The 24,833-nt window shown below is 49.8% G+C and overlaps 1 protein-coding gene across 2 annotated transcripts in view; it reads right to left on the bottom strand.

Moving 5' to 3' along the window:
* Positions 1–24,833, bottom strand: part of MYO18B (myosin XVIIIB) — a 174,024-nt gene that overhangs the window by 77,396 nt on the left and 71,795 nt on the right. For both annotated transcript variants that reach the window (XM_059675770.1, XM_059675771.1), the window contains exons 24-32: positions 23,534–23,677; positions 23,066–23,155; positions 17,242–17,361; positions 16,792–16,900; positions 14,386–14,510; positions 10,642–10,796; positions 6,565–6,688; positions 5,314–5,514; positions 1,528–1,638 (exon numbers count right to left, since the gene is read on the bottom strand). In XM_059675770.1, coding sequence (XP_059531753.1) covers positions 1,528–1,638; positions 5,314–5,514; positions 6,565–6,688; positions 10,642–10,796; positions 14,386–14,510; positions 16,792–16,900; positions 17,242–17,361; positions 23,066–23,155; positions 23,534–23,677 — 1,179 coding nt within the window. The remainder of the gene's footprint in view (positions 1–1,527; positions 1,639–5,313; positions 5,515–6,564; positions 6,689–10,641; positions 10,797–14,385; positions 14,511–16,791; positions 16,901–17,241; positions 17,362–23,065; positions 23,156–23,533; positions 23,678–24,833) is intronic.

Below are 24,833 nucleotides of genomic sequence, written 5' to 3'. Positions count from 1 at the left end.
TTGTGTCTTGGTTAAGTGTCTGGGCTTTGGAGTCAGATAGAACTAAGTTCAAATCCTAGCTCGGCTACTTCCCAGCTGGGGAACCTTGGGCATGTCACTTCACCTGTAGAAACAGCATTCGTGTGAGGATTCAATAAGTCCCTAGACATTAAGAATCCAGCCTGGCGCCCAATGGGTGTTCAAAGAATGCCATTCATTTCTCCCAAATATGTAATAAAGGAAAATAAGCAGAAACTGGCCCTTTGATAATAACTTCCAGCACTTTACAGTTTAGAAGACACTTCCCCTTCTTTTATCTCATCCCCATATAGATGGTGAAGGTAGACCATGTTCTATCATTCCTCCCATTTCACAAAGGAGAAAACAGTCTCGAGGAGTGATGAGACATACTCAAGGGCACACAGATCTAGCTGGGCCCAAGTCACTGACTTTTTTCTTTCCAGTCCTAGAGAGTTTTTTTTTGGGGGGGGGGGATGCTGGGCCCCTCGGGATGAGCCATGGGAACCTGCAGAGCAGGATGAAGAGCAAATGCAGCAGCGCCCACCCCTGGGGGTGGAGAATGGGCCCAGTTCTTACTCCCTGGAGGGAGGGCAGGGTGTCAGGCAGCCCGATCTGTCTCCCGTGGAAGTCCTGCCAGTCACCACGGCCCCCTCACGTCCTGCCCAGGAGGATGCTAGCAGTGGGCTCTGCAGGGCGCCAAGTTCCTGCACCCGCCTTCTCCTGAGGATTAATCACACCCACGAGCAAGCCAGCCACCAAGCTGTTCCCTGGCCCCTCCTGCAGGCCCAGCCACGTAGAAACCCAGTGTTGCTCTTCGAGCTCTAATGAACGGGGGTTACGTTCCAAAACTCTGCAATGTTTCCACATGTGTGAGCTCCTGGAGTCTTCACTCTCACCCTGCACAGTAGCCATTAGCATCCCATTTGTCAGACGAGAGACGTGAGGCTCTTAGGAAGGCTTTGTGGTTTCTCTAAAGCCCTACATTGGTTTTCGATGGAGCTGGGATTTGACTCAACCCCTGGAGTCCAGAGGGTTCTGCAGAGACTGTTTAGGGAGCTCCTAAGGGGAATCCACTCTGGGGAATGCTACTCAGCGCCTCCTTGGAGATGCACAACGCACACTAGGCTCCGACAGACTCACAAGGGAGTGGTGACACCTGCTCAGGGAGGCGCACCCCGAAGTTCAGGCAATTCCACCTTCAGGGTCCACCGTATACTCCTATCCGTCAGCACATCTATAAGGATATTCATCTCAGCATCGGGGATAACAACAAAATCAGAAGCACCCTAAGTGTCCAACCACAGGGGACCAGCCGATAAGTCAGAGTGCGTTTCTGGGTCATATTTAAGATAGATACTTCCGTCCCAGCACCCTTGAAAGCATCCAGGGAGCTAAGGTCTCAGGTGACTGCCCAAGGAGTCTGTCCCCAGGCCCTGCACCCCCCTCGCTCTAAGGAAGAGGGTACCAGGCCTGGGCCTGCCCTGCCCCAAAGGCACAGCTGTAGCCGCTGCTTAGCTGCTTACGTACCCGCTTCTGGCAGGACTGGCGGACATCCTCCAGCTCCTCCTCCTGGTCCTCCCGGTCCTTCTGGTGCATCTGCTTCATCCGCTCTATCTCTAGCTCCAGCCGCTGACGGAGCTGGGAGGCAGCAAGGACAGCACATGAGGGTGACCCTCACCCACTCCCCTGGCCCTCCATACCATCTTTAGCATTCCAGTTGCATTTTTTGTTCTTGGCGTGCATGGACAAGAGTCAAATTATCCCCCCAGACACCCAGGAAGGTAAATCAATAGTCGATAAGTAGCCCAAATGCTGCCTCTGTCCCTTCCTGTGGTTGTTAACAGGCATCACCAATCAATCATATGCTCTTCTGCTGAGTTTAGATGGAGCCTCAGAATCCTTCTCAACACTGCTAAGGTGAAACATTGCCATCATCCCTGGGGCGGCCATGGATGGGAGGACAGGTGAGTGAGCGGACAGTATGATGAAATGTTATTCAGGAGGAGCTGAACACCTGGACAGGTCACTGGCCCCAGATGTTACCTCAGGTGATTGTGTCTATAATCAGTTCCCCTTCTCTGTGGAAAACAGCCATCTTCGAATGCTATTATGAGGATTCAATGAGATGGCCCATGTAAAGCCCTTAGCACAGTGCCTGGCACATACATATCGCTCTCTCTTTCCCTAGTGTTTTGAAAGCAGAAAGGACTTCCTGGCAGCCTGACATAGCGGCTCTGTGTTCCCATGAAGAGTCATCTCATAAACGAGACCCTCCAAGCCTTGCTCAGCCGGGCAAAGAGCTGCGCGTGACACTGAAACCACATTGTATAAAAGGTTCTGAAATGGAAGGCAGAGGCCATGGGTTCCAGTTCCAGTTCCACGTTTCACCTTCTCGATCTGGATAAGCGAGGCCCAACCCACGCTCCTGCCTCTCAGATGCTGTGGCACATTGGAATGAACACGTTTTTTAAACGTAAACTTCAGAGCTTTCCCCTGGATCTGTCGAATCGGAATGTCCAGGGTAGAGGGCCCAAGAACCTATACTTTTCAGCTGTCCCTTATCCGGGCTCTTTGATGCGATTGGAACTCAATACGTGGGTTACATTGTAGAAACTCTTCCTGACCATGTAGCACACTGTCCTGGTGCCTGGCATCAAACCAAGCGTTCAGAAGGCCACAATCACCGTCCCTAACGTGGAAATCACGCTGAGGAAAAACAATGCTGGTCTTCAGAAAAGCTCTGATGGAATTCTCTGCTGGGTAGGGCTGGGTGCAGAGGAAGAAGGATAGTGCCTGTCGGAGTCCCTGTTACAGCTCTTGGCATAAAGGATGCTCACTTTAAATGTCAACTTCCTTCCTCGCCTTCTTTAAAATGACAGAGGTTATGGGAAGATAATCCAAAATGAGGAGCTGAAGCAAGTAAATAAAATATTTCTTTTTCATTTTTCTTTCTAGCCTCCTGGACCCTCCTGACATCTGCAATACCATTTATGTCAAGCTTATATGAGCTCACATAAAATCCCCTAGAAAAAGTGCTATATTGTCATCAATAAATACCTCCTGGGTGTCTCCCAGGGCACAACGCAGTAGGAAGTAATGGGTGAAGCTAAAGATGCATGAAGTGTTGAGTCAGCCTCGCCTCCCCTGTGAGGAGGTAAGGAGGGACAATTAGGAAGCTGCATTACCTTACGGGTCCCTGAGGTCGCCTGACGTACATACTATGTTTCTGCTTCTGAGCACTGAGTGGTCCCCTGGTGGTATCTTTGAGGAACACACTTGTCCGAAGGGCTTGATTTATGCTTGACTGTGGGTAGCTATGTGATCCTGTGACATCCTCCATGCCCCTTAATGTCCTCCACAGATATTCCCCCTCCTGCACACACCTTCATGGACTCATGGGGTTGGGGGAATCTAGGGGATGGACAAGGCTCCGATTTCACTGTACAGATGAGGAGACTGAAGTGAGAGCACGGGGAGCTTGCCTAAGGTCATCCAGACAATGAGCTGCCTTGAGGACTCCATCTGGATGCGATGACATCACAGCACCTTAAATGCCACCTGACTGCCCTGCCTCTGGGCCTTCACACAGTCTGTTCCTCCTGCCTAATTGTCCATCCTTACCTCACAGGGGAGGCGAGGCTGACTCAACACTTCCATGCATCTTTTGGTCAGTCAACTCAGATTCACCCTTTAGCTTTCAGCTTCGGTGAATGTCACTTCCTGCAGGAAGTCTTCCCTGTTTCCCCAACTGGGCTCCCGAGACCAGATCTGCAAGTTACACTTTCCCACAACACGCAATATGACTGTAATCTTCAGGAGGGCAGAGACCACGTCTGGGTTGTTTGCAGCTGCATCCTCAGCAACCGCACGGTGCATGGCACAAAGTAGCTGCTTAATAAATGAGTAAAGGAGCTGTTTTCTGAACTGCTCCAGACTCTCTCTCTCCACATCTCCCACACCTTGGTCTCAGTACTCAGCAGGACCCATCCTGATGGAATGGAGGTAAGTGAGAAGCAAGGGCAGGGACCCCAGTTTTCCCCCTACATGTGCCACCTCCACCCTTCAACCCCTTCCCCTGCCCCCTCCAACTCCTCCGCCCGACTTCATCAGAGCTGCTCAGAGTCCCCTGCTTTACATATTTATGCTGCCTGCTCAGATTTTCTTGAAAAAGAGTTCCCAGTCTTAAAATCTCTTCAAAATAATCACCCCTTATGAAATCCCACATGAAAAATTTCTGTAGAGCTAAGCATCAGGAAAAGCCTTCTCTGCCTGAAAAACTGCTGTGTTTTCATCACGGGGACAACAAAAGGCATGCAACTCAGGTTTCCTTCTTCTCTCTGGCCACCAGGAATTTTAGAGCTAAAACAAGTGTGTAAGATCGCATGTTTTGCATATCTGCATATTAATATACTGTCCCCACCCCACCCTTAGTGCCCATTTTAATTTGTATTTTTCTGGTTCAAATTGTATTTATATTTTTTTCTATTTTGTTATGCATGCATCTTAGAAGCTGCTAGAAATTCCTTATGGAACAAGGTAGGCATATAAACAAACAAGCAGACAAATAAAATATTCATTTGATACTTCATTGAGCGTGCGGGTACTAGAGCATTTGATATTCCTGCCTTATTCCCCTTAGCTATTTTGCATTTCTTGAAGACTAGTGCTCCAATCTTCCTTGATAGTGTTCACAGGGCTGTGCACAGAGTAAGTATGCAAGGCGCTGCAGTCACATGGAGCAGGCTACAAACCCTATCCCTGCCACTTTGTCCACACCTCCAAGCCTCAGCCTCCACATCTGTAAAGTGGGGGCAATCAATATATCACCATAGAAAGCGCTTGTGAAGATTCAGGAGATGATACGCAGGGAGAGCCTTGGGCGGAGTCAGGTACACAGACAGTGCTCAATTAATGTCAGACATTAATCAACACCAACTATGCACCTGGCCTCATTCTCGGCTCTGTCGATGGCCTGAGAAGTAAGATCAACAAAAAACCATGCCTTCCTGAAACTTATGTCCTATTGGGGAGAACAGCATTGGGCACGTTTTGAACAATACTATCGAATGTGATGACAGCAGGTGCCATGAAGGACAAACCCGCTAAAGAATGGAAGTGAATGTGGTGTGGAGGTGGGGCTGTAAGGTAGCAGTGCTCCTGGTCATGCAGGGTCTGAATGTCAGACCTACAGCTTCAGAGGTTCTTTGGGGTAATAGGGAGCCACAGAAGGATGGGAGCAGCTGAGAGAGGTACCCACGCCGTATTTTAATAACATCCCTGGGCCTTGGAGTCTGCCGGGGACAGCTTCCCTACCTGCTCCAGCTGCTGGATGGTGTTTTCCTGCTGGTTCCGGATCTGCTGTTGCTCGAGGGCATTGGATTCCAGTTTCCAGAGCCTGTCCTTCAAGCCAGCGACGCTGTTCTCCCCCGGAGAGGGCAGCGTCAGCAGCTCCCGCTTTTGGGCCTGCAGCGTCTCCACCTCCTGCTTCAGCTTCGAGGTTTCCTGCTCCTTTTGCTACGGAGACAAAGGCGACGGAGGCTGGAGTCCCATAGCCACGGCCCCCTCCAGGGTCACCCCTAACACTTGCTGGAATGATGCTTCCCACTTTTCAGTGCATGCCTTCTCCACTCACCATGCAGCCCCTCACAGCGCCCCCTGCAGGACACCCAGGCTGCTTTCTGGAACAGCACAGGCAGGCGGGGGCAGGAGAGCAAGCCACTGCCCCTAGAGTCAGACCTCCAGGCACCTAAAGGGAGTGCTTGCCCCATTTGTAGGCTGTGCACCTGCCGAGGCCAAGACTGACTTGGAGCAGGGAGGCAGGGTGTCCAGAAATGACTTCCAGGTTAGAAAGTCACCTAAGGGCCAAAGAACTGTGGGCTGGATCATGAAGGAGCTGCATGCCAGGCTGAAGGTTCAGAGGTTCTTCCGGGGTACTAGGGAGCCACAGCAGCGCAAGGAGCAGCTGAGTAAAGTGCCTGTGTCATATTTAATAAAGCCCCTTTGCAATGGAGCCTGCATGGGACAGGGCACATGGACGGGGTTACCGCTAACTCATTCCACGCCGAGCCTCTCACACCTCCCCGATGCCCACCTGAGAACCCAGGCAAAAGATCAGAGCACATTTAATGATTCAAGCTAGGCAGGTCCGACTACCTGTCTGCTGTCTACTGTTGGTTTTTGTTTTTTTAAAATATATTTTATTGATTTTTTACAGAGAGGAAGGGAGAGGGATAGAGAGTTGGAAACATCAATGAGAGAGAAACATCGATCAGCTGCCTCCTGCACACCCCCTACTGGGAATGTGCCCGCAACCAAGGTACATGCCCTTGACGGGAATCAAACGTGGGACCCTTTAGTCCCCAGGCTGACGCTCTATCCACTGAGCCAAACAGGTTAGGGCTACTGTTGGTTTTATTAAGGCCCCCTGAGAGCATGACTCCAGCTGGCAGGCCGGGACGCCCACACAGAGTTCCCTCCACGTCGCCATTTAGAGCAGGTACGCGGTGGGGTTTCCTGAGACCCAGAGACCGAGAGCCAAGAGGCTCCATGCCTCCCATCCCTTACCTTCAACTGCTGCTGGAGCTGACCCAGCTCCCACCGGACGCTGGTGTTCTCCTGGGTCACTTTCTCGCGGAGTCCCTTCTCAAACACAGACTCACCCAGGGCCTGGGCGAGCTGCATGTCAAACCTGTCCAAGCAGAACGTGTGTCATGGCTCCACTGGAGCGGAACCCACAAGTGAGTACCGAGGTGGGGCTCCTGGGGCAGGGGAGGGGATGGGGAGAGCAGCCAGCTTGCTGAGAACCAGTAGAGAGAGAGAGAGAAGCAGGGGAGAGGGGGAGAGAGCAAAGAGGGGAGGGGAGAGAGAGAGAGAGAGAAGAAGAAGAAAATGGTGGGGTTTGCCTTCCTGTAAGGTTGTGGATGTGGGGTAGGAAGAATCTGGAATACAAGAGAGCAGCTTTTAGAGTTTGTATAAAGTTTTCACAAAATATTGAATGCTTATTTAAAACGGGACTTAAAAATATATAGATAAAAATGAGAATGAAACTGTATACAGAGAATAAAAATAAAAACATATATGGGACAATCTGATGCATCTGGTTTGCCAATGTATTCCAGGAACCTTTACCGCTAGCAAGCCCAGGTTTGCTGCCTAATGACCACTGGCCAGTGAGTGGACGACTGGAGATATCCATACAAACAAGGGATAGATACCCTGTGTTACCTATTTTACATGATGCTGCTGGGCTTATGCACTTACAACCCCATTAGAGCAGGGTAGTTACTGGGAAAATGCTGGACAGTTATGCATTCAGCGTGTTCACTTGTTTCCCTGGCAGATAACACGGAGACTCGAACAGCCCCTACTCAGGACCGTCCAGGACTGAGGAAATGGCTGCTTCGGGGCCCACCTGCCCCTCCAGCATCGTGGCCCCTGGAGGAGAAGTACTTCCTGGACTTGACATCATTCCGTGTGGTTGTCTCGGCCTTCAATCCCTATCACAGAGGAGGAAACAACAGAGGGGCTCTGCTGGGTAAGCAATGACTTTGGTCATCAGCCCCTGGACCACACAGAAAGGCCCGCTTTTCCAGGGAACTTGGTGCGACCGAAATGGCCAAGCTGGGCATGGGGTTTGGGTCTTGATAAAAAGGTCTCCCTGTGACAAGATTATCCAATGTCCCTTAATACGAGACGGTCATTCTGAGATCAGACTCCTGAGAAAGCCAATCCTGGCTCACAGGAGGGAGCCCTACCAGTGGAACTGCCAGGAGCTTTCTGATTGGCTGTTGATGACATCATGCAGGAGGTGCTATTGGCTGCCTCTGAATGGAAGCATTGTGATGAGGATGATGACCCAACAATCCCAAGTGCCAGGGTGTGGGGTGAGGTCCACGTTGTCCTTATAACAATTTAGCAAGAAACATATTACATCCATTCTACAGAAGAAAGGCGAAGTAATTTATTAGCCCAAATTTCCACAGTGGTGGAAGCAAGCTTGAGCCCAGGTTCTCTACTGGGCACCTTCCTATCCCTGTGGCCTGGGATAGGTGCAGAAAGACAGAGAGGCCAGGCAATGACTGCTGTTTCAAAAGAGTCCTTGACTTAACAGGCCACCTCAGGCCAAAGAGTGGCTCCTACAGAGCCTAACTCCTGGAACACACCGGCCCACCCACTGAGGCCCGATGGATTTGCACACACCCTTCACCCCACCAGGAAGAGGCGGGCTCCAGCCGCTGGTGAGCGTGGGAGACAGTGAGCCCAGCACAGGCCTTACCCCAAGGAAGCAGCCTGGGAGTTCCATCAGCCCTCGAAACTGAGCTTTGTGACCCATGGGGTAACCATGGCAACAAGAAGTCACTCCCTCAGATGGAACCATTCTGGATCGCTCTGAACTCAGAAGCCAATGTCAGGACAGGAAACGCTAGCAGCGTGGAGACATCCCTCCATCCTGGGCCCGGCAAACTAAGGAAGCAGCTGCATCTACAATTGGTTGACGCTTCGAGGGAGATGAGGAAGTATTACTAACTTCTAGATCTCTCCCTCACCATTAGATGGAGACTCCCATGGCCCTCACTGGCTTCCTGCTAAAACACGAATCCGCCTTGAAAGAGAAAGGCTGCTATTTGCAATTAGCATCGAAATGTAAATGAACTTCTGCCAAGAGACGGTAGCAGAGTAGAGGGCATCAGAGGAGAGGTGGAAGTCTTGAGAGGAGAAAGCGTAAGTATGAAGAAACGGGGACCTTCTGGGGCGGAGGCATCATGGGGAGATTCTGGAGTACCTGGAATGAGGGATTCTGCCCAAGAGGGTGAGGGGAAGAGCAGAAAGATGGAGTTTTCTGGCTGCGTTAACTTCAGGGGCAAACCCTCTCCCTATCAGAGCGGAGGCCCTCCCCAAGGCCTCTCAGAACTGGAGTGGAACCCACAGGTGAGGACCGAGATCATCAGAGCTGGCAGGAACCTGGGGGACGATGGGGTCCACGCCTCTCGGTTTACAGGGGGGCTCTGATGAAGCCATTCTTCAGCACCAGGTGGCCTGCTTAACTGTCCAAGGAGACCTCAGAACCATCAGCGACACTTTAGCTCAGAGAGGAGGTGCCATTTGACACGGCCCCCCAGGAAATCACCAAGTAAGCCATTTCCGCACTGCAAGGGCAAGGTTGAACCAGAGCACCCATGAGAAGATGGGAAAATAAACATATCAATAGGAAGAGAATAAACCTCCCTCATTTGGGCGGGGGGGGGGGGGGTGGGCAGGCTAACAACCCCCAAAAGATCTTTAGTTTTTAGATGAAGAAGCCAGCTCAGAAAATCTCAAGGTTAAAGAAACAATGTTTAATGCAGATCAAGTTCAAATGCTATGCCACCCCATGCAAAAATAATTCAGCTCGGCATCTCTGGGAAAAGATCAAAACCACGTCCTGGCATCTCATCCACAGGAACACTCCTGTGTATTTTTATCCTGCGCCCTCTAACAGAGGCTGTGTTTCCTCTATTGGCCTCCTGTGCCATCTCCAGGAGGGCCTGTCCGGCTCAAAATAGGACCCCTGCACACCTCTCCTCTCACCGAGTGAGCAGAACTCAAACACAGCCAGGGGTCCAGGGCCTGAAGCATCGCAGGTGCGAGGGTCTGCGCTAGGGAGACTGAGTGTGGACCTGGGCCAGTCCAGCCTCCACCACTGGCCAGCTGTGACAGCGTCCCCATGGGAACCAGTGTGCAGCTTCCAGACTGGCGACTTGTTGGTGCACAAGGTCCAGTCCCAGCCAGAATCATTATCATGATCTGAGCATCTAAACCCTAAATGAAAACAGCAGGGACTCAATGTTTTGGCCTCTTCCTCATTCTCATCCCCCGTGGTCAACAACAGGGATAGATGGGAACCAGAATTTAGTCCAACTGGATGAACAAGCTATCATTTAGTCCTCGCCACAGGAGCATTCTCATCCCCAACCTGAGGACTTTATCTGAGACTGAGAAAGGCTGAAGGACTTGTCCAAGGTCACACAACTGGGAGAGGCCCAGCTGGGACTTGAACCGGGTGGTGGGACCCCAGGCTGAGCTGTCTTCATCCTCCATAGCAAACTCTTCCCTTGATAAATGGGGATGTTGAGGCCCAGAGAGGCCAAGAAAGTTCCCGAAGGTCATGGTCAATTGGTAACAGAGCTGAGGCTGGGTAACAGAAAAGAACCATTTTTTGCTGGATTCTTGGGAGAACCTTACAGGAATAAGGTGTGAGGGCAAGAGGAGAAAAATTTAGGCCAGAACAAAGGAGTTAGGTCCCATGGATGAGGAGCCCTGACAGAAGTGAGAGAGCCACACCCAGCTGGTATAGCTCAGTGGTTGAGTGTCGACCTATGAACCAGAGGTCACAGTTCAATTCCTGGTTAAGGCATACGCCTGGGTTGAGGGCTTGACCCCCAGTGTGGGACCTGTAGGAGGCAGCCAATCAATGAATCTCTCTCATCATTGATGTTTCTATCTCTCTCTCTCTCTTCCTCTCTGAAATCAATAAGAATATATTTTTGAGAAAAAAAAAAAAGAAGCGAGGGGGCTTAGGAGGAGAAGCCTGAGACCCCAAAGATTCCAGCACCCATGCCGCCCCCTGGTGTCCAGGTGACAATGATGAGGAACATGACTCACTTATTTTGCTTTTTCTCAAGCTCGTGGTTTCGGCTTTGCTGGTTCTCCAGCAGGAAGCGGGTGTCCTCCAGGTCACAGGTCAGCCGGTGGCACTTCCTCTTCAGTTGGTGCGCGGTCTTCTTGGCCCCCTCGTACGCGCTCTGCAGCTCCCCGAGCTGTGGGAGTAACAGAATGAATCACCCCGCTCACTTTGAGCGGCTGCTATAATGGGGAGAGAACAGGGGCTGGAGGCAGAGACACTGTCTCGACCACTCTCTCTCTACTTGTCTCCCAAGCCTCAGTTTGCCCAGAGGTAGAATGGGGCAATTCCTTTCATCCTTTTGGGTGGCTTTTTCTGTTTCTCAGTAATCCTCCTGCCAATGCTCCCACGGACCCTTTGCATGCCCTGCCTCGACTGCGCAGCCCTTGAAGGCTGTATAACTCAGACCCCATCAGCTGGCATAAGCTGGGGAGCTATGCGAGCCAGGAAGCAGTCAAAACGGCGCACGGAGAAAATCTAACCGGAAAACCCCAGAGATGGGCTCAAAGGTTAGACCAACAAAGAGCACTTTAGATGGCCGGCTCACACGGCAACGCACACGCTGGAACTGACACAGAAGCCAACAGCTCTTGCGTCTTCCTGCAGGAAACACCCTCCCGAATGTCCTAGTTTAGATCTGGGAGAGAAGACAGCTCGGGACGCTTGCTTTGAAGAAATGGCCTCATTAAAGTATTGCTTTAAATAAGCAAAACACTGAGTTAATGAAGCCTGTAATTCTAAATTCAGTATTTGACGGCAAATGGGATGTTTTCTTATATTCGGCTGCCCGGGAAAGGTTGCAGTATTATTACTTTTTAATGTAGCATGACTACCCCCTTTCCTTGGGGATACTGACCCGGCTTTATAATTCCTTATTAGAGAACGGGGCTGCTGCCCTGCCCGGGTGTCCTTCTGTGTTTCTACAGCTCAGGATGCCTCCTGGAGGACCGCAAGGCAATGTCCGTGTTGCATGCGAAGAGCAAAACCATCACCACCATGGAGGATAATGAGGCTCGCCGCCGTTGCTTATAAACTGTATGTGGCCTCACCCTGGCCCACCTCTGCAAGGTGATCTCATGACAACTTTCTCCCACAGCAAGGAGATGCATGTAATTAAAGGGCAGGCAAAAGCCTCAGCTCTCATGGTGGCTACCTCTACTGGGGAGACCAAGAAACGAAGCAGATAATTACAATACAATGTGATGAGGCTGCTATTTGGAGAAACAATTCAGGGGCATCCAAGCCCATCTGCACCAGGGAAGGCTTTCTTGAGGAAGTGACCTTTAAGCTGAGATCTTAAAGATATTGGAGATATTGAGGTAAGGAATAGAAAAGGTGCTCTAGGAAGAGGAAACAGTAGATGCAGAGGCTCAAAGATGAGAAAGAATAACGTATTTTTTGGAGGGAGAATAAAACAGTGCAGTGGAACAGCTTAGAGAGCCCAGAAGCAGAGCCACTAAATATAGTCAAAGGAGCAATGGCGATACAATGGAGAAAAGACAGTCTTTCAACATCTGGTGTCGGAACAACTGGATATCCACATGCAAAGAAATGAATCTAGATACAGGCCTTACAGCCTTCACAAATAGTAACTAGAGTGGATTACAGGTCTCAATGTCAAATGCAAAGCTGTAAAACTTCTAGAAGATAACACAGAAGAAAACCTAGATGACACTGGGTTGCGCAAAGGCTGTTTAGGTGTGACACCAAAGGCAGGATCCATGAAAGAATTGACAAGCTGGAATTCATTAAAATTAAAAATTCCTGCTCTGTGATAGACACTAACTCTCAAGAGAATGAAAAGACAAGACACAGAATGGATGACATTCTGGAAAAGGCAAAACTACGGAGACAGTAAAAAGATCAGTCATAGCCAGGGGTTAAGAGAGAGGAATGAATGGTGGAACATAGGGGAACTTCAGGGCAGTGAAACTATTTTGTATGAAGCTACAATGGTGAATACATGTCATTACATACTGGCCCCAACCCAAACAATATACACCACCAGGAGGGAACCCTCATGTAAACTATGGAGCTCGGATGAGGATGATGACATGCCCTGCAGGTCCATTAAATGTAACAAATGCACCTCTGGTGGGGATGTTGACAGTAGGGGGAGAGTATATGTGAAATTCGTACCTTCCTCTCAGTTTTGCTGTGAATCAAACACCGAGTGTGGTGCTGAAGCTGGCTTATACCAACCTATGAGAGCTGATTCTGCACGTCTCTTCCCAATTCTACAGTCAGTGACAACACAATGTTAACGTGAAATCAGCCATGGTGGGAGAATTTACACCACAGACATTGGCCATTGGCAAACGCTATACATTAGAAGCTTGCTTGCTTATTTTCAGAGAACTGATTTACCAGCATACCACTGGGTAAAGTGTAGACTGGTTAGAATACAGATTCAGGGTGGAGACAATGCAAGACAGGCAAAGAGGCTCAACTATCATTACATTCCTAAGGGCAAACTGCATTTCCCGAATATCAGAAATGCAGAGGACACAAGACCAGAGCAATCATGGTACATGCTGATATTACGGCAGCCAGGTGGAGGACGGGGCGGTGAATAGATCCAGAAACATCCCTAAGGTATTGGAATGCCTGGACAGACACACAAGGCAAGTCCTTGAGGGCAAAGTGGGAAGTTGGGAGTAAAGACCCTGCTATTAACTCAGGACGCTCCAAGAGCTGCACCTCAGTGAGAAGGGTGATGAACATTCCACCCACCGGCCTGGAAGGTGGTCAGGAAGCTTGCTGCCACTCTGGCTGTGGGGGAGGAGAAAGTATTCCACTAAGAAATCAAAACCCCAGGTCTGGACCTCATGTGGGTTTAGTGCCCAAAATGACAGTCTGCACAGGTTGCAAAATTCTGAAACTGAGAATTTAGAGAAATCTCAGGAGCTGGTCAGAAGGCAGTGCAGGTGGGCTTCTTCTAAAGGAACACGTGCACAGCCCTGTAAGCAAGACTCCCCTGAATCAATACAAAGCTTTAAAAATGAAAAATAAGATCAACTCACAACAACAAAAAACAGCGAAACACACACACACACACACACACACACACAGCATGAGTCAGAAGGAAAAAAACAACATTCCACAGTGCAGACCGCCTGAGGCTACTGTGATGGGTGTAGAGGAACATGTGGAAAGACGAGCTCACAATCAAAAATTATGAGATGCACAAGGGAGCAACCCACCATGAGAGTCAGCATCACCGTGATAACCGAACACTCTGGAAGAGGCTCTGAAAGGTCGTTTGGCTGCAGTGTGGCAGGCGGCTGCGGGGAGAGGCTGGAGGTAAGGGGACCAGTTAGGAGGCGGCTGGGCTGGTCCAGATGAGAGATGGAGGTGGCAAGATTAGAGGCGATGGGAATGGATAGAATTTGACGATGATAACAGAATATTACAATCATTTTACTGATGAGAAATCTGAGGCTCAAGATGTCATTTCCGCAAGGGCAAGGCAGAAATGAGACTTGACATCGTGAGTGAACGTTCATGCTCTTTATCACACAGAGGATTCTTTCCCAGAGGAGAACACCCGCAGGCAGAGAAAATGCTTTCCATATCCCACAGTGACCAGCACCTGTATTAACAGTGAAAGTGGGAAGACACGAGGGGTCGGTGGCCTCACTCTCCCTGCCCACCTGGAGTCGTGGAGGTGAGAGCCTTCCCACTCTCTGGTGCCTTTGGGATGCAGACTATCTGCTCCCTCTTACCCGCTGCTCCAGCTCCTTCCTGGATGTCAGCTCTGCGTCCAGCCTCTCCTCGAACTGCTGCAGGCGCTTTCTGAGGAACCCGTTCTCCATCTGAGCACAGTCGAAGCGCATTTGCCACTCGTCCGCTGTTGAACAGAGTCAGGGAGGCCGGGTGGGAGGCTAGGTGAGTGGGGGTGGTTCGTGTCCACTTGCTTAGCTCGTTGTATGCAATTTTACAGTGTGAACAGGGACCTGGGACCTCCAGTTAGGAAATCTTGCTCTAAGTCCAAACTTTAAAAACAAACAAACAAAAATACATGCTTCCTCTAGGCAGCCTGTGCTGACCACTTCCAGTTGCCTAATGTCATTGAACCCTCACTATTCTAAGCTGTTGTTTTATATGATACAATTTCTCCACACATGCACACATACCTTTCTTTAAAAAAAAATCCCAGGGCAGGGGAGATGTTTCAGTCATTTGTGGATCCCCAGGACCCTCTGGAAGAGCTCCCTACACACACGAGGGTCCCATGTTGATGCAAGTTCACCAACTGGAACTGTCCAACTGGACAACTGGCCAGTGGTTTACCTGACCCCCCCATGGACTCTGCAAGTTTCTTGAAAGCAGGACCCAACTACAATTCTAAAGTGTCCAGCTCAATGCTGGGCGCATGCCCTAAAAGTTCCCTTTAAATACCCCATCGCACATGGAGGAAAACAAAGATGCTTTCAATCATCTCTGCTCAGGCTCGATCCGTGGTGGAGGCTGTGGTGGCACTGCGGTGATGCCAGGCAAGTGTTTTATGGCTTCCTCCAACTTCCCTACGTTTCAGAAATGTTGTGTAATGAGTATGTATGACTTTCATAACGAAAAACAAAATATTTGTGGGCTGGCTTCCTGGAAATGAGCACACAGAGCTGAGAGCCCATATAACATCGTGACTAATGGGCTCATGAGCTGAGCACATCTCCCCTCTCATCGACGCCCATCTCTCTCCACAGGAAAACAAACTGGGGTGGGGGTACCATTTAGACATAAATCACAGCCGGGGTGGAAATGCAGCCAACGCTCCCCTGGGGAAGCGTGCTGTCCCCACTGCTGGTTCTGTGCAAACGCCTCCGCCACGCCCAGCGTGTTCCCTACCTAGTTGGCTCTCCGTATCAGAGAATCTCAAACTCCTGAGTATTAACCTCTCTGGTAAGTGCCTGCCCTGGGGGTAGCCGGGATGAGAGGAGAACAAGAGTGGAGGAGAAAGCCTTGCCTCTTCTCACCGCCTCCAGCCCTCCGTTCCCGAGTGTCCCTGACGTTTCTAGGGCATAAACTCTCTAGGGGCATGGAAGGAATGATGTCAGCGTTTTATAAAGCTGACAGACACACTGGGCATCCGTCTCATCTAACTCGCTCAGACGGGGGAGAGGAGCTGACAGAGATGTCACCAAGCCCATCCAACCATGGCACGCGAGTCTCCAGGCAGCTGAGTCAGGCGGCACCCCCAGGAGTTCCTGGCTCTGCTGAGCACATCTGTCCTGGGGCGATTCGGGGTCCTCTCACCTGCTCTGCCATGGCTCAGCAACTGCTGAGCACCTGACACTGCTTTTAAATGGGGGGAGGAGTACCTTCTGCCCACAGGTTGGGACCACAGATAACGATCCCACTATTAGTACAAATAGTAATAATGATCAAGTAACTAACAGCTATCCAGCACACGGCTAAACACTATTAGTCATCGAAGACTACGTGCATTTGAAAATGGAAAGACACAACTTCTATGCCCAGAGCCACTCATCTAATAAGAGATAGAATCTAGATTTAAATCCAGAAGTGCCGTTTCATAGATGCCACTTTTAACCACTGATATGCCTTCCTCAAAATTTATATGAAAAGTATTCACATATATAGAAAGGGGCCTTACCGTAGAGCCACTATTTATTTAAATCGCTACTTGCATTATTACTAAAGGGCACCTGCCACATGGAGGGTCATTATTTGGGATATTGTTGGGTTACCTGTTTAATGTCTGCCTGGCCCGCTAAGCTATAAGCGCCAAGAGGGCCAGGTGAGTTTGCTCTGTCAGAGTCTCCACCCCTAACGCAGTGTCTAGTGCAGGGGTTCTCAACCTGTGGGTCGCGACCCCTTTGGCAGTGGAACGACCCTTTCACAGGGGTCGCCTAAGACCATCTGCATATCAGATATTTACATGACGATTCATAACAGTAGCAACATGACAGTTATGAAGTAGCAACGAAAATAATTTTATGGTTGGGTCACAACATGAGGAACTGTATTTAAAGGGCCAGAAGGTTGAGAACCACTGGTAGTGCAAAGTAAGTCCTTCACGTGTATGTATGAATGAATGGATGGATGGATGAAATAAAAGGACAGCTTTTGCCACTAGCATCTACTTGCAAGGGCTCCAACCTGCTCACCTCCTCCAGTGTGACTCCTCTCCAAGTCATTCAACTGGATTTTCTGCTGGGCTTCTTGCAGCTGCTTCTCTACTTCTCCCAGATTCTGCTGGACTTGCTCGCACTTGCCCTGGAAGAAAAGCCTCAAGGGTTCCCACTGCAGCTGGACAGAGACCTGGGCTGGCCTACGTATCCATGGCACCTCCCTCACCAGACGGGCCATTCCCTGCACAGTCCTCACCATGGAGCCTCCACAGCAGGGACCACCCCATGCTCACCCAGGGCACCTCCGAGGCCAAACCGCAGTAAGACCCAAATGTCCTCCAGGACCTCGAGCAGGAGAGCATGTCTTTCTTAGGCTTCCTGTTCCCAGGTGTGAGCACAGGGGGCCAGGCCCACGCACTCCCAGCCAGCCTGTTCACACACACACACACACACACACACGCACACCTGCCACCCATGACCACTCACCTTCAGCTCCTGAACCTCCCGGAAGGCCCGCAGCCGCTCGGCCCGCTCGCTCTCCAGCACCTGGCAGGCCACGTCCCCTTTGAAGCGCTCGTCGGCAAGCTCTGTGGTCAAGTCAGCGATCTGGAGTGAAGAGGGTCAGAGCGGTGTCACTTGGGGGGGCCGCCCACAATTCTCCCCCCACCCCCACTCCACAGAACTTAGAAACAAAGCAAAAAGGAGGCTTAAGGGGAGCGTTTTAAAATCACACAACAAATAAGTGGCAGAGCTGGGACTTGAACCCAGATCCAAGTAATCGGCACCATTTAGTGAAAGGGAAGCGCTCCCAGGATGCTTTTGGCTGGCTGTGGATCAGGACTTCCTTTTGCTATTCCTTACCCAGCTGTCTTTATTATTATTATTATTATTATTATTATTATCATTATCATTATTATTATTACCCTGCTGTCTTTAAAGTGTTCTGGGGAAACACTTGCATTGCAATGATCTGGGATGGTTGCTAAAATGCAAATTCCAGGATTCTTGTATCCCCCAAACCAATTTATCTGCAGTAGGACCCAGGGATCTGAACTTCAACACATCCAGGGTGATTCTTAAGCACAACGAAGTTCGAGAATTATCACCATATAAACTGCTAGGATCTCCTCCTAATCCTGCCCGCCCCCCCGCCCCGGGCTTCAGGCGGGTTAGCTTTGCGTATGGGCACCCTGATGTGTTGGAGCTGGACAAGGGGTCACTTGCAATGGGCCAGTGCGATCCAGGAACGCCCCAGATCATGCTCCTAACCCCACCCCTCGTCCCTGCGATCAGCATTGATCTCAAACACCAGGACTGTGTTCTCTCCTCCTCAGTCAATTAGTGTGAAATCTAATTTGTACTAATCGGCCTGAGCAAAGGGAGCACAAAATTAATTTAATGCATTAATTTTGTGTTCCACAAACCCCAGTCTGGAGCCCAGAGGACAATTAGTCTTTTCAAATTGGAGGAAATGACAGGTGCTCTTCACAGAGGCAAGTAGCCCCTGACCGTCCCCGGTCCCCACAAATCCCCCCTCTTCCCACATTTAAGGGCCCACGGGCTTTGTCCATGAGGGGAGGGGTGGGCCCAGAGCTATTGGGCAAATGCAAAAGGAGCACCCGTGTAACAAGGGGGAAAGCCTGGCTGGCAAGCACCGAAGGGTCCTTGCAGATCACTCAAGGACCAATTAACTGGAAATTATTCTCAAATCTCCCTGCATCCCTTGGCCAAAGGGAACCTGTGCAGACCCCCAGCAGAAGGGAAGCCCCATCCCCGCCAATCTGAGAAACTTGAAAATCCTCCTCCAAGAAGCCCTCCCTGACCCTACTCCCAGTCTGGGTAGATGCTCCTCCCCTCTCACAGCCTGTCTGGAGTCAGCCAGACCTGGGTTCAAATCCCAGCTCTGCCACTCAAACGCTGTGTGATATTGGACAAATCGTTTTATCTCTCTGAGCTTCTCTTTCCTCATCTAAATGTGGGTGTACTAACACTTCCTTCACAGTCTGATTTGAAGGTAAATCTAGATAATGTGGGTAAAGGATGGATCATAGCACCTGGCACAGACACAGTGCTCATTAAATGTTACTTTATTAAATTCGGCATTATCCCATTCATTCATTCAATTGGCACTGAATGCTTTGAGAGGCAAAGTAATAGCTAAGATGTATCATTATCTTCAAGGAACTCAGGTCTGCTGCAGGGAGCTTGGTAAGAATTCAAATACATATTAGTAATAGTGGTGATGCGTGAAGGCTTGAAATTTGTAGTAACTACTTTATATGCACCCCCTCACCACAATCTTAGGGAGAAGAATTCATAACTGGTGCTGTCACCATTTTACTAATGACCCAGAGGCTCGGGGACCGGGAGAATTTTCCCACAATCCCACCGCAATAGGTGCAAAGCCAGCTGTCCTGATTGACTGTCCACTGCTTCACCAGATATGCCAGCTTAGGTTGCCCGTCGTGCCCATACCTGACCTGGCACAGTTCCCCACTCCTTTGTTCGTGTTGCAAGGTAGGTAGGAAAGAGATCATGGCTCTAATGTTTATATGGGGAAACTGAGGCACACAGAAGGAACAATCCATTGTGGTCATCTGTGAACACACCCACAGGTTATGGCCATAGAACCTCCATGGCCTGTCTGCTGGAAACACACCCTCCCAGCAGTGAAGGCCCAAGAGGCCCTGGCATCTTGAGTCAGACAGGAAACCAGGTGTCTCACTCCCCCGGGGACTAGGGAGCACCACATTTGTCCCTACAGAGGCGCAGGGCTGTGGCCGAGCCCGGGGCTGCGAGTCAGACCTGGGAGACGATCTAGGCTCAGGAACCACTGGGCCCTGTGACCCTAGCACGACCCTCCCCACCCTGGAGATAAGCTCTAGCTACACTCCCGACCGCCAGGACCACACCTCCGCAGCGCTGTGCAAGTGAACTTTCCCACCGACATCTGCAGCCCCTGCTGGACCTGCTGGATTCGCCCAGCAATTCCTCACCGAAAAGGGCCACGGCTCAGACTAATGAGGGCAGGCGCTGGACTGCACGGGCCTCAGTCTTCTGCCATAAATACGCTCCTGGGAAACACCTAAAATATCTTCCAGGGAGAGAAGAAGACACGCCTCCCTCATACATCCTCAGGAGCTCCCGCAGCCTTGGAGGTGAAGACGGGCCGCTTTCCTGAGAAAATCACAAGCCCCACTCTGCACCGAGGCCGGCTGTGCGCGCCTGAGGAATATTTATCGCCAGCCTCTCCTCATCTCCTCTCTGCTCCTTTGCAAATGAAGCACTTAAATCATTTTGCAATAATGTTGTTTTTTAATAAGCCTAGTCTAACGGAGTTTCCAATGATGAGGCACAACATGCTTCGGGGAAGTTTCTATTGACTGTTTGCCCTCCTACTGAGACTAGGGGATGGGGTGCAGAGCCTGTGAACAGGGTCGGGGTGCCCTCATGACACATGGCCCTTCAGGGGTGTCTGCTCCCCAGCTGCTAACAGAAAGTTGCCAAAAGAAAACAGAACCCCGTGCTCGAAGGAGATACCTTTCATCTGTTCTCTAGTCTAGTGTTTCTCAAAGTGTGGTCCGCGGACCAGCAGGCTCAGCAGCACATAAGGGCTTAGGAATGGAGAAGGCCCAGGGAGGAATGGAGAAGGCCCAGGGAGGAATGGAGAAGCCCCAGGGAGGAATGGAGAAGGCCCAGGGAGGAATGGAGAAGGCCCAGGGAGGAATGGAGAAGCCCCAGGGAGGAATGAAGAAGGCCCAGGGAGGAATGGAGAAGCCCCAGGGAGGAATGGAGAAGGCCCAGGGAGGAATGGAGAAGCCCCAGGGAGGAATGGAGAAGGCCCAGGGCCTCCACACCCACTCACTCAGGATCTCGAAGGCAGGGGTCCAGCAATCTATGTTCTAACACGTCCTTCAGGGGGTTCTGGTCCACTTTCAAGTATGGGAACCATGGCTCTAATGCAGCCAGACACCCCCCCTCGCCCACCCTCCCACCACTGCACTGCTTCGGGAACAGCTCGGGCTTGTTAAAGAAGCAGGGAAGGACCCCGCCACCACAATTCCCTCCTGGACCTTGGGAGGTGGGGAAGCTACAGGGTTAACAGTGATTCTGAAGCTCTTGAAAGTGCCAAAGCAACCAGCATCAATCAACAGTAGCTTTTGGGAGGGGAGGGAAGGGAACCACATCCCTTTCTTCAAATAAAATGCCTCCACATACTACATTTCGCCAAATCTGAGCTGCCATTGATTATAAGATGCACAATTATAGAACCTCAGAAAAGAAAGTGCTGCCAATTTTTGGTGTAATATTTCACTGATTTTCAAGATGCATCCCAATTCCAGAGATGTATAGAGGTGGAAATAATGTGCATCTGAGAATCAATAAAATATAGACTAAAACCAAAAAAGTGCATCTACTGTCATTGATGCAGGTTTGGGGGTTCTGGAGCCCTTTGATCTCTTCCTTGCCTGTCGGCAGTTTTGAAGAGATGGGGGCTTCAGAAAATACAACTTCAAATTACTGCATCAAAAACATCTAGCCATGGAATGGAAAAAAGGATCTGGACTGCATCTATCCAACAATTGAACTTGTATCCACAAGATATAAAGAACTGCTACAAATCAATTAGAAAAACAGCAGAAAAGACTTGAAAGATCACTTTGCCAAAGAAGACAGCCAGAAAGTTGCAAATTAAAATCACAATGTGGCACTACTGCACACACACACACACACACACTGCTAAATGAAAAGACAGACACCACCAAGTGCCGGTAATGATATGGAGCAACTGGAACTCTCACCTGTTGCTGTGGGCATGTAAATTGATACAAACACTTTAGCAAACTGCCTGGCAGTATCTATTAAAACTGAACATAGAAATTACTTAAAACCCAGCAATTCCACTCCTAGGTCTATTCCCAACAGAAAAGTACAACAGGGGCGTCAAAAGGCAGGTGCAAGAATGTTATCAGCAGGCTTATTCATCATAGTTCAAAACTGGAAACAACCAAATGTTCATTTCGTTTACATATTACTTCCAAATAGTCAAATGTACCACTTACCCCTGAGATTTGTGCTTTTTTGAATTGTTTACAATTAAAGAATTCCCTTTGGAGCCAGATGACATGAGTTTCGATCTCAGGTCTACACTTGCTGGATACATAGTGATCTATATACATAATGGAATACTATGTAGCAATTAGAATAAATGATACACAATCATTTATGACAACGTGAATGGATGTCACAAACATAAATGTCAGATGAAAGGAAGCAGACACAAATGAGTATCCACATTTGACTGCATTTAGGTAAAGTTCAAAAACAGAAGAAAACTAATCTCTAGTGTTAGAAGTCAGTTAGAAGTCAGAGCTGAGAATGATCTGTGTGTCAGTCTGGGTGCTGCCTGCACTGGCTGGTGAGCTCACTTTGTGAAAACGCATGGAGACGTAACCTTAGGATGTGTGCACTTATGTGTATGTTGGACCTTAATATAATGTTTCAGGACAAGGAGGAAGAGGAGGGAGAACAAGGAGAAGAGGAATGGAAAGGAGTTTGGAAGGAGGAGGCAAAAATATAACACTCAGTCATCCAATGTGAGATCGAGTTACACTCCCGCCAGCAGCTTTTAAAAGTTCCTGCTGCTACACACCCTTGCCAACACTTGGCTACAGGAGACTTTAGATTTCGCCCCTCTGAAGTGTGAAATGGTACCTCTCGTGGCTCTGATTTGCATTTCCTGATTGCTAGTTAGGTTGAGCATCTTTTCATGAGTTCATTGGCCATTTGAATTCCTGAACATTTGAACTCCTGAAACTCTTGGGCACTGCAGATTCCTATTTTTTTACCCACTTTTTTCCTGTTGGAGTGAGTTGCCTTTCTCCAACGACTTGAGGAGCTTCTCTACATATTCTGGATACTCTTTGCCAGTTGTACATGTTGCAAATTTCATTTCCATGTTTGTAATGTGTCATCATTTTATACTTTGGTAAACAGAAGTTCGTTTCTTACTTAAAATAGTCAAATTAACAATTTTATCCCTGTGATTTGTGCTTTTCAGACTTAAGAAATTCTTCCCTTTGGAGCCAGATGACACGGTTTGAATCTCAGGTCTACACTTGCTGGTTGTGGAGCCTCGGGGAGATACTTAATACCCCTGGGCCTCAGTTTCCTCCTCTCTAAAGTGGGGACAGGAACAGCATGCACCTCACACACTTATTCTGAAGAGGTTTGCAAAGCACTCAGTGCAGTGCCAGGCGCATCACCATCTCCCCCTCAGCAGACCTCACCCTGCACAGGGATGGGGTACCTTGCTCTCTAGCAGGTCTGTGTTCTGCCGGAGTTCATTCCGAGACTTCTCTGATTTTTCTAGCTTCTGTCGCAGAGTTGTAAGCTCCGCCTACAAAAAACAAACACCATAAGAGAAGCCACTGGAGACCAGAGGCATCGGTTCCAGGAGTGTCAAGGCTGGAGACAGAGTGGGTGATTCATCAGCCCATCTGCATGACGCTTCTACAAGGGACCCTTCCATGCACCCCTGGGTAGTAAGGGTGCATTTACCCAGCACCCAGGAGCCTAGAGAGGAGCTGGGCGTGGATGGATGGCGGTCAGTGCTGACGGGAGCAGAGGGCTATCTGGGAGGAGGCAGCCAGGGCTGTGGGTGGAGCATCCCTGGCTTAAGAACGTTCAGAAATGGGGGTACTGGGTCAGATGCAAGCACCAAGATGGGGTGTGGGTGGGAGTAGCTACCCGGTGCCCTCTCTGCAGGCGAACCAACCTCCTTGGCGCGAAGCTGCTCGTCCCCGATGGTGGCACTCAGCAGGGGCCGGAGGGAGCCGAGGAGCTGCCACCACGGCCAGTCCTTGACCGCCAGGAACACAGCCACGTTCTTCTGGATGCACCGTGAGGCCAGGCGACGGATCTGCAGGGAAAGGAGATGGGAAATGGAGGGTCCTTCCCAGCCTGGCGAAGGTGAAGGAATGTGAGGAGGCAGAGGGGGGCACGGATGGAGGAAATGGGTTTATATCCTCGTGAAAGGAATTAGATACTTAAAAATAGAAAAAGCTTCCACGGAATCAGGCTCTCGGTATCAGGCGTTAGGCCGCAGTTTAATCTTGCGTGACCTAATAATTATAACAGGATGAGGAATAGAGAACAGTATACAATGGGTCACATCTTATAATCGGATTAGGTACAAAAGTCACCACACAAGGCAGGAATGATCCTTGAAAATCCCTGAAATTGCCCGCTAGAAGCTATGGCCGTGGCTGTGTTGTCAGTTGACATTTAGGGGATAGATATCATTTCAAGTGCACTGAACACGAATGCCAGGCTTCTCAAACCTGAGCGCGCGCCAGAATCTCCTGGAGGGTTTCTCAAAGCACAGATGGACTCAGTAGATCTGGGGTAGGGCCATTTTACACACAGGGAAACTGAGGCACGGAGAGGTAAAGTCCCGTGCCCAGTGTCAGCTTCTCAGTGGCAGAGTCAGGATTTGAACCCCTGCCGTCTGACTACAGATAGAGCCTGGGCTCTTAGTTAGCCTCTATTCCAAACCATCCCAAGGCCTGAGCTACTTAGGTACAGTGGGCCAGTGGGATTGCCCACAGTATTTTAATTACTAATGTTCTTGCCTTTTTCTGCTTTGGCCAAGAGCATATACTTGAATTTGCAAATTCACATAAGCTGGAGGCACATGTAATGAGACTTCATGCTAGTAGGGGTATAATAGTAACTATTAAATTCATAGCAGCTAAAATTTATTGAGCAGTTACTATGTGCCACATACTGTACTAAGTACACATAATCTCATTTCCCCTTTACCTAGCTACTAAGTGGTGGAGGTAGGATTCGAACATAGGTCTTGCTTGTCCCCAGAGTCAAGCCGCCTTCTCTCCATTGTGCAGGCTACAGAGAGAAAACACAGTCTCTGGGGATCTGTGACACAGGTGGTCCAGGACTGTGGACTCTAAACTGGCCTCGCTGTCCCAAAGGCCTAGTGGCTGTGTCCAGCTCATGCCCTATCTGCTGACCTGTGAAAGGTGGGACACATTGAAACCATGAACCGACCACAAAGG

The sequence above is a fragment of the Myotis daubentonii genome, chromosome 19 (assembly GCF_963259705.1).
Source record: "Myotis daubentonii chromosome 19, mMyoDau2.1, whole genome shotgun sequence".
Taxonomy (NCBI): domain Eukaryota; kingdom Metazoa; phylum Chordata; class Mammalia; order Chiroptera; family Vespertilionidae; genus Myotis; species Myotis daubentonii.
This window is presented reverse-complemented; position numbering and strand designations above follow the sequence as displayed.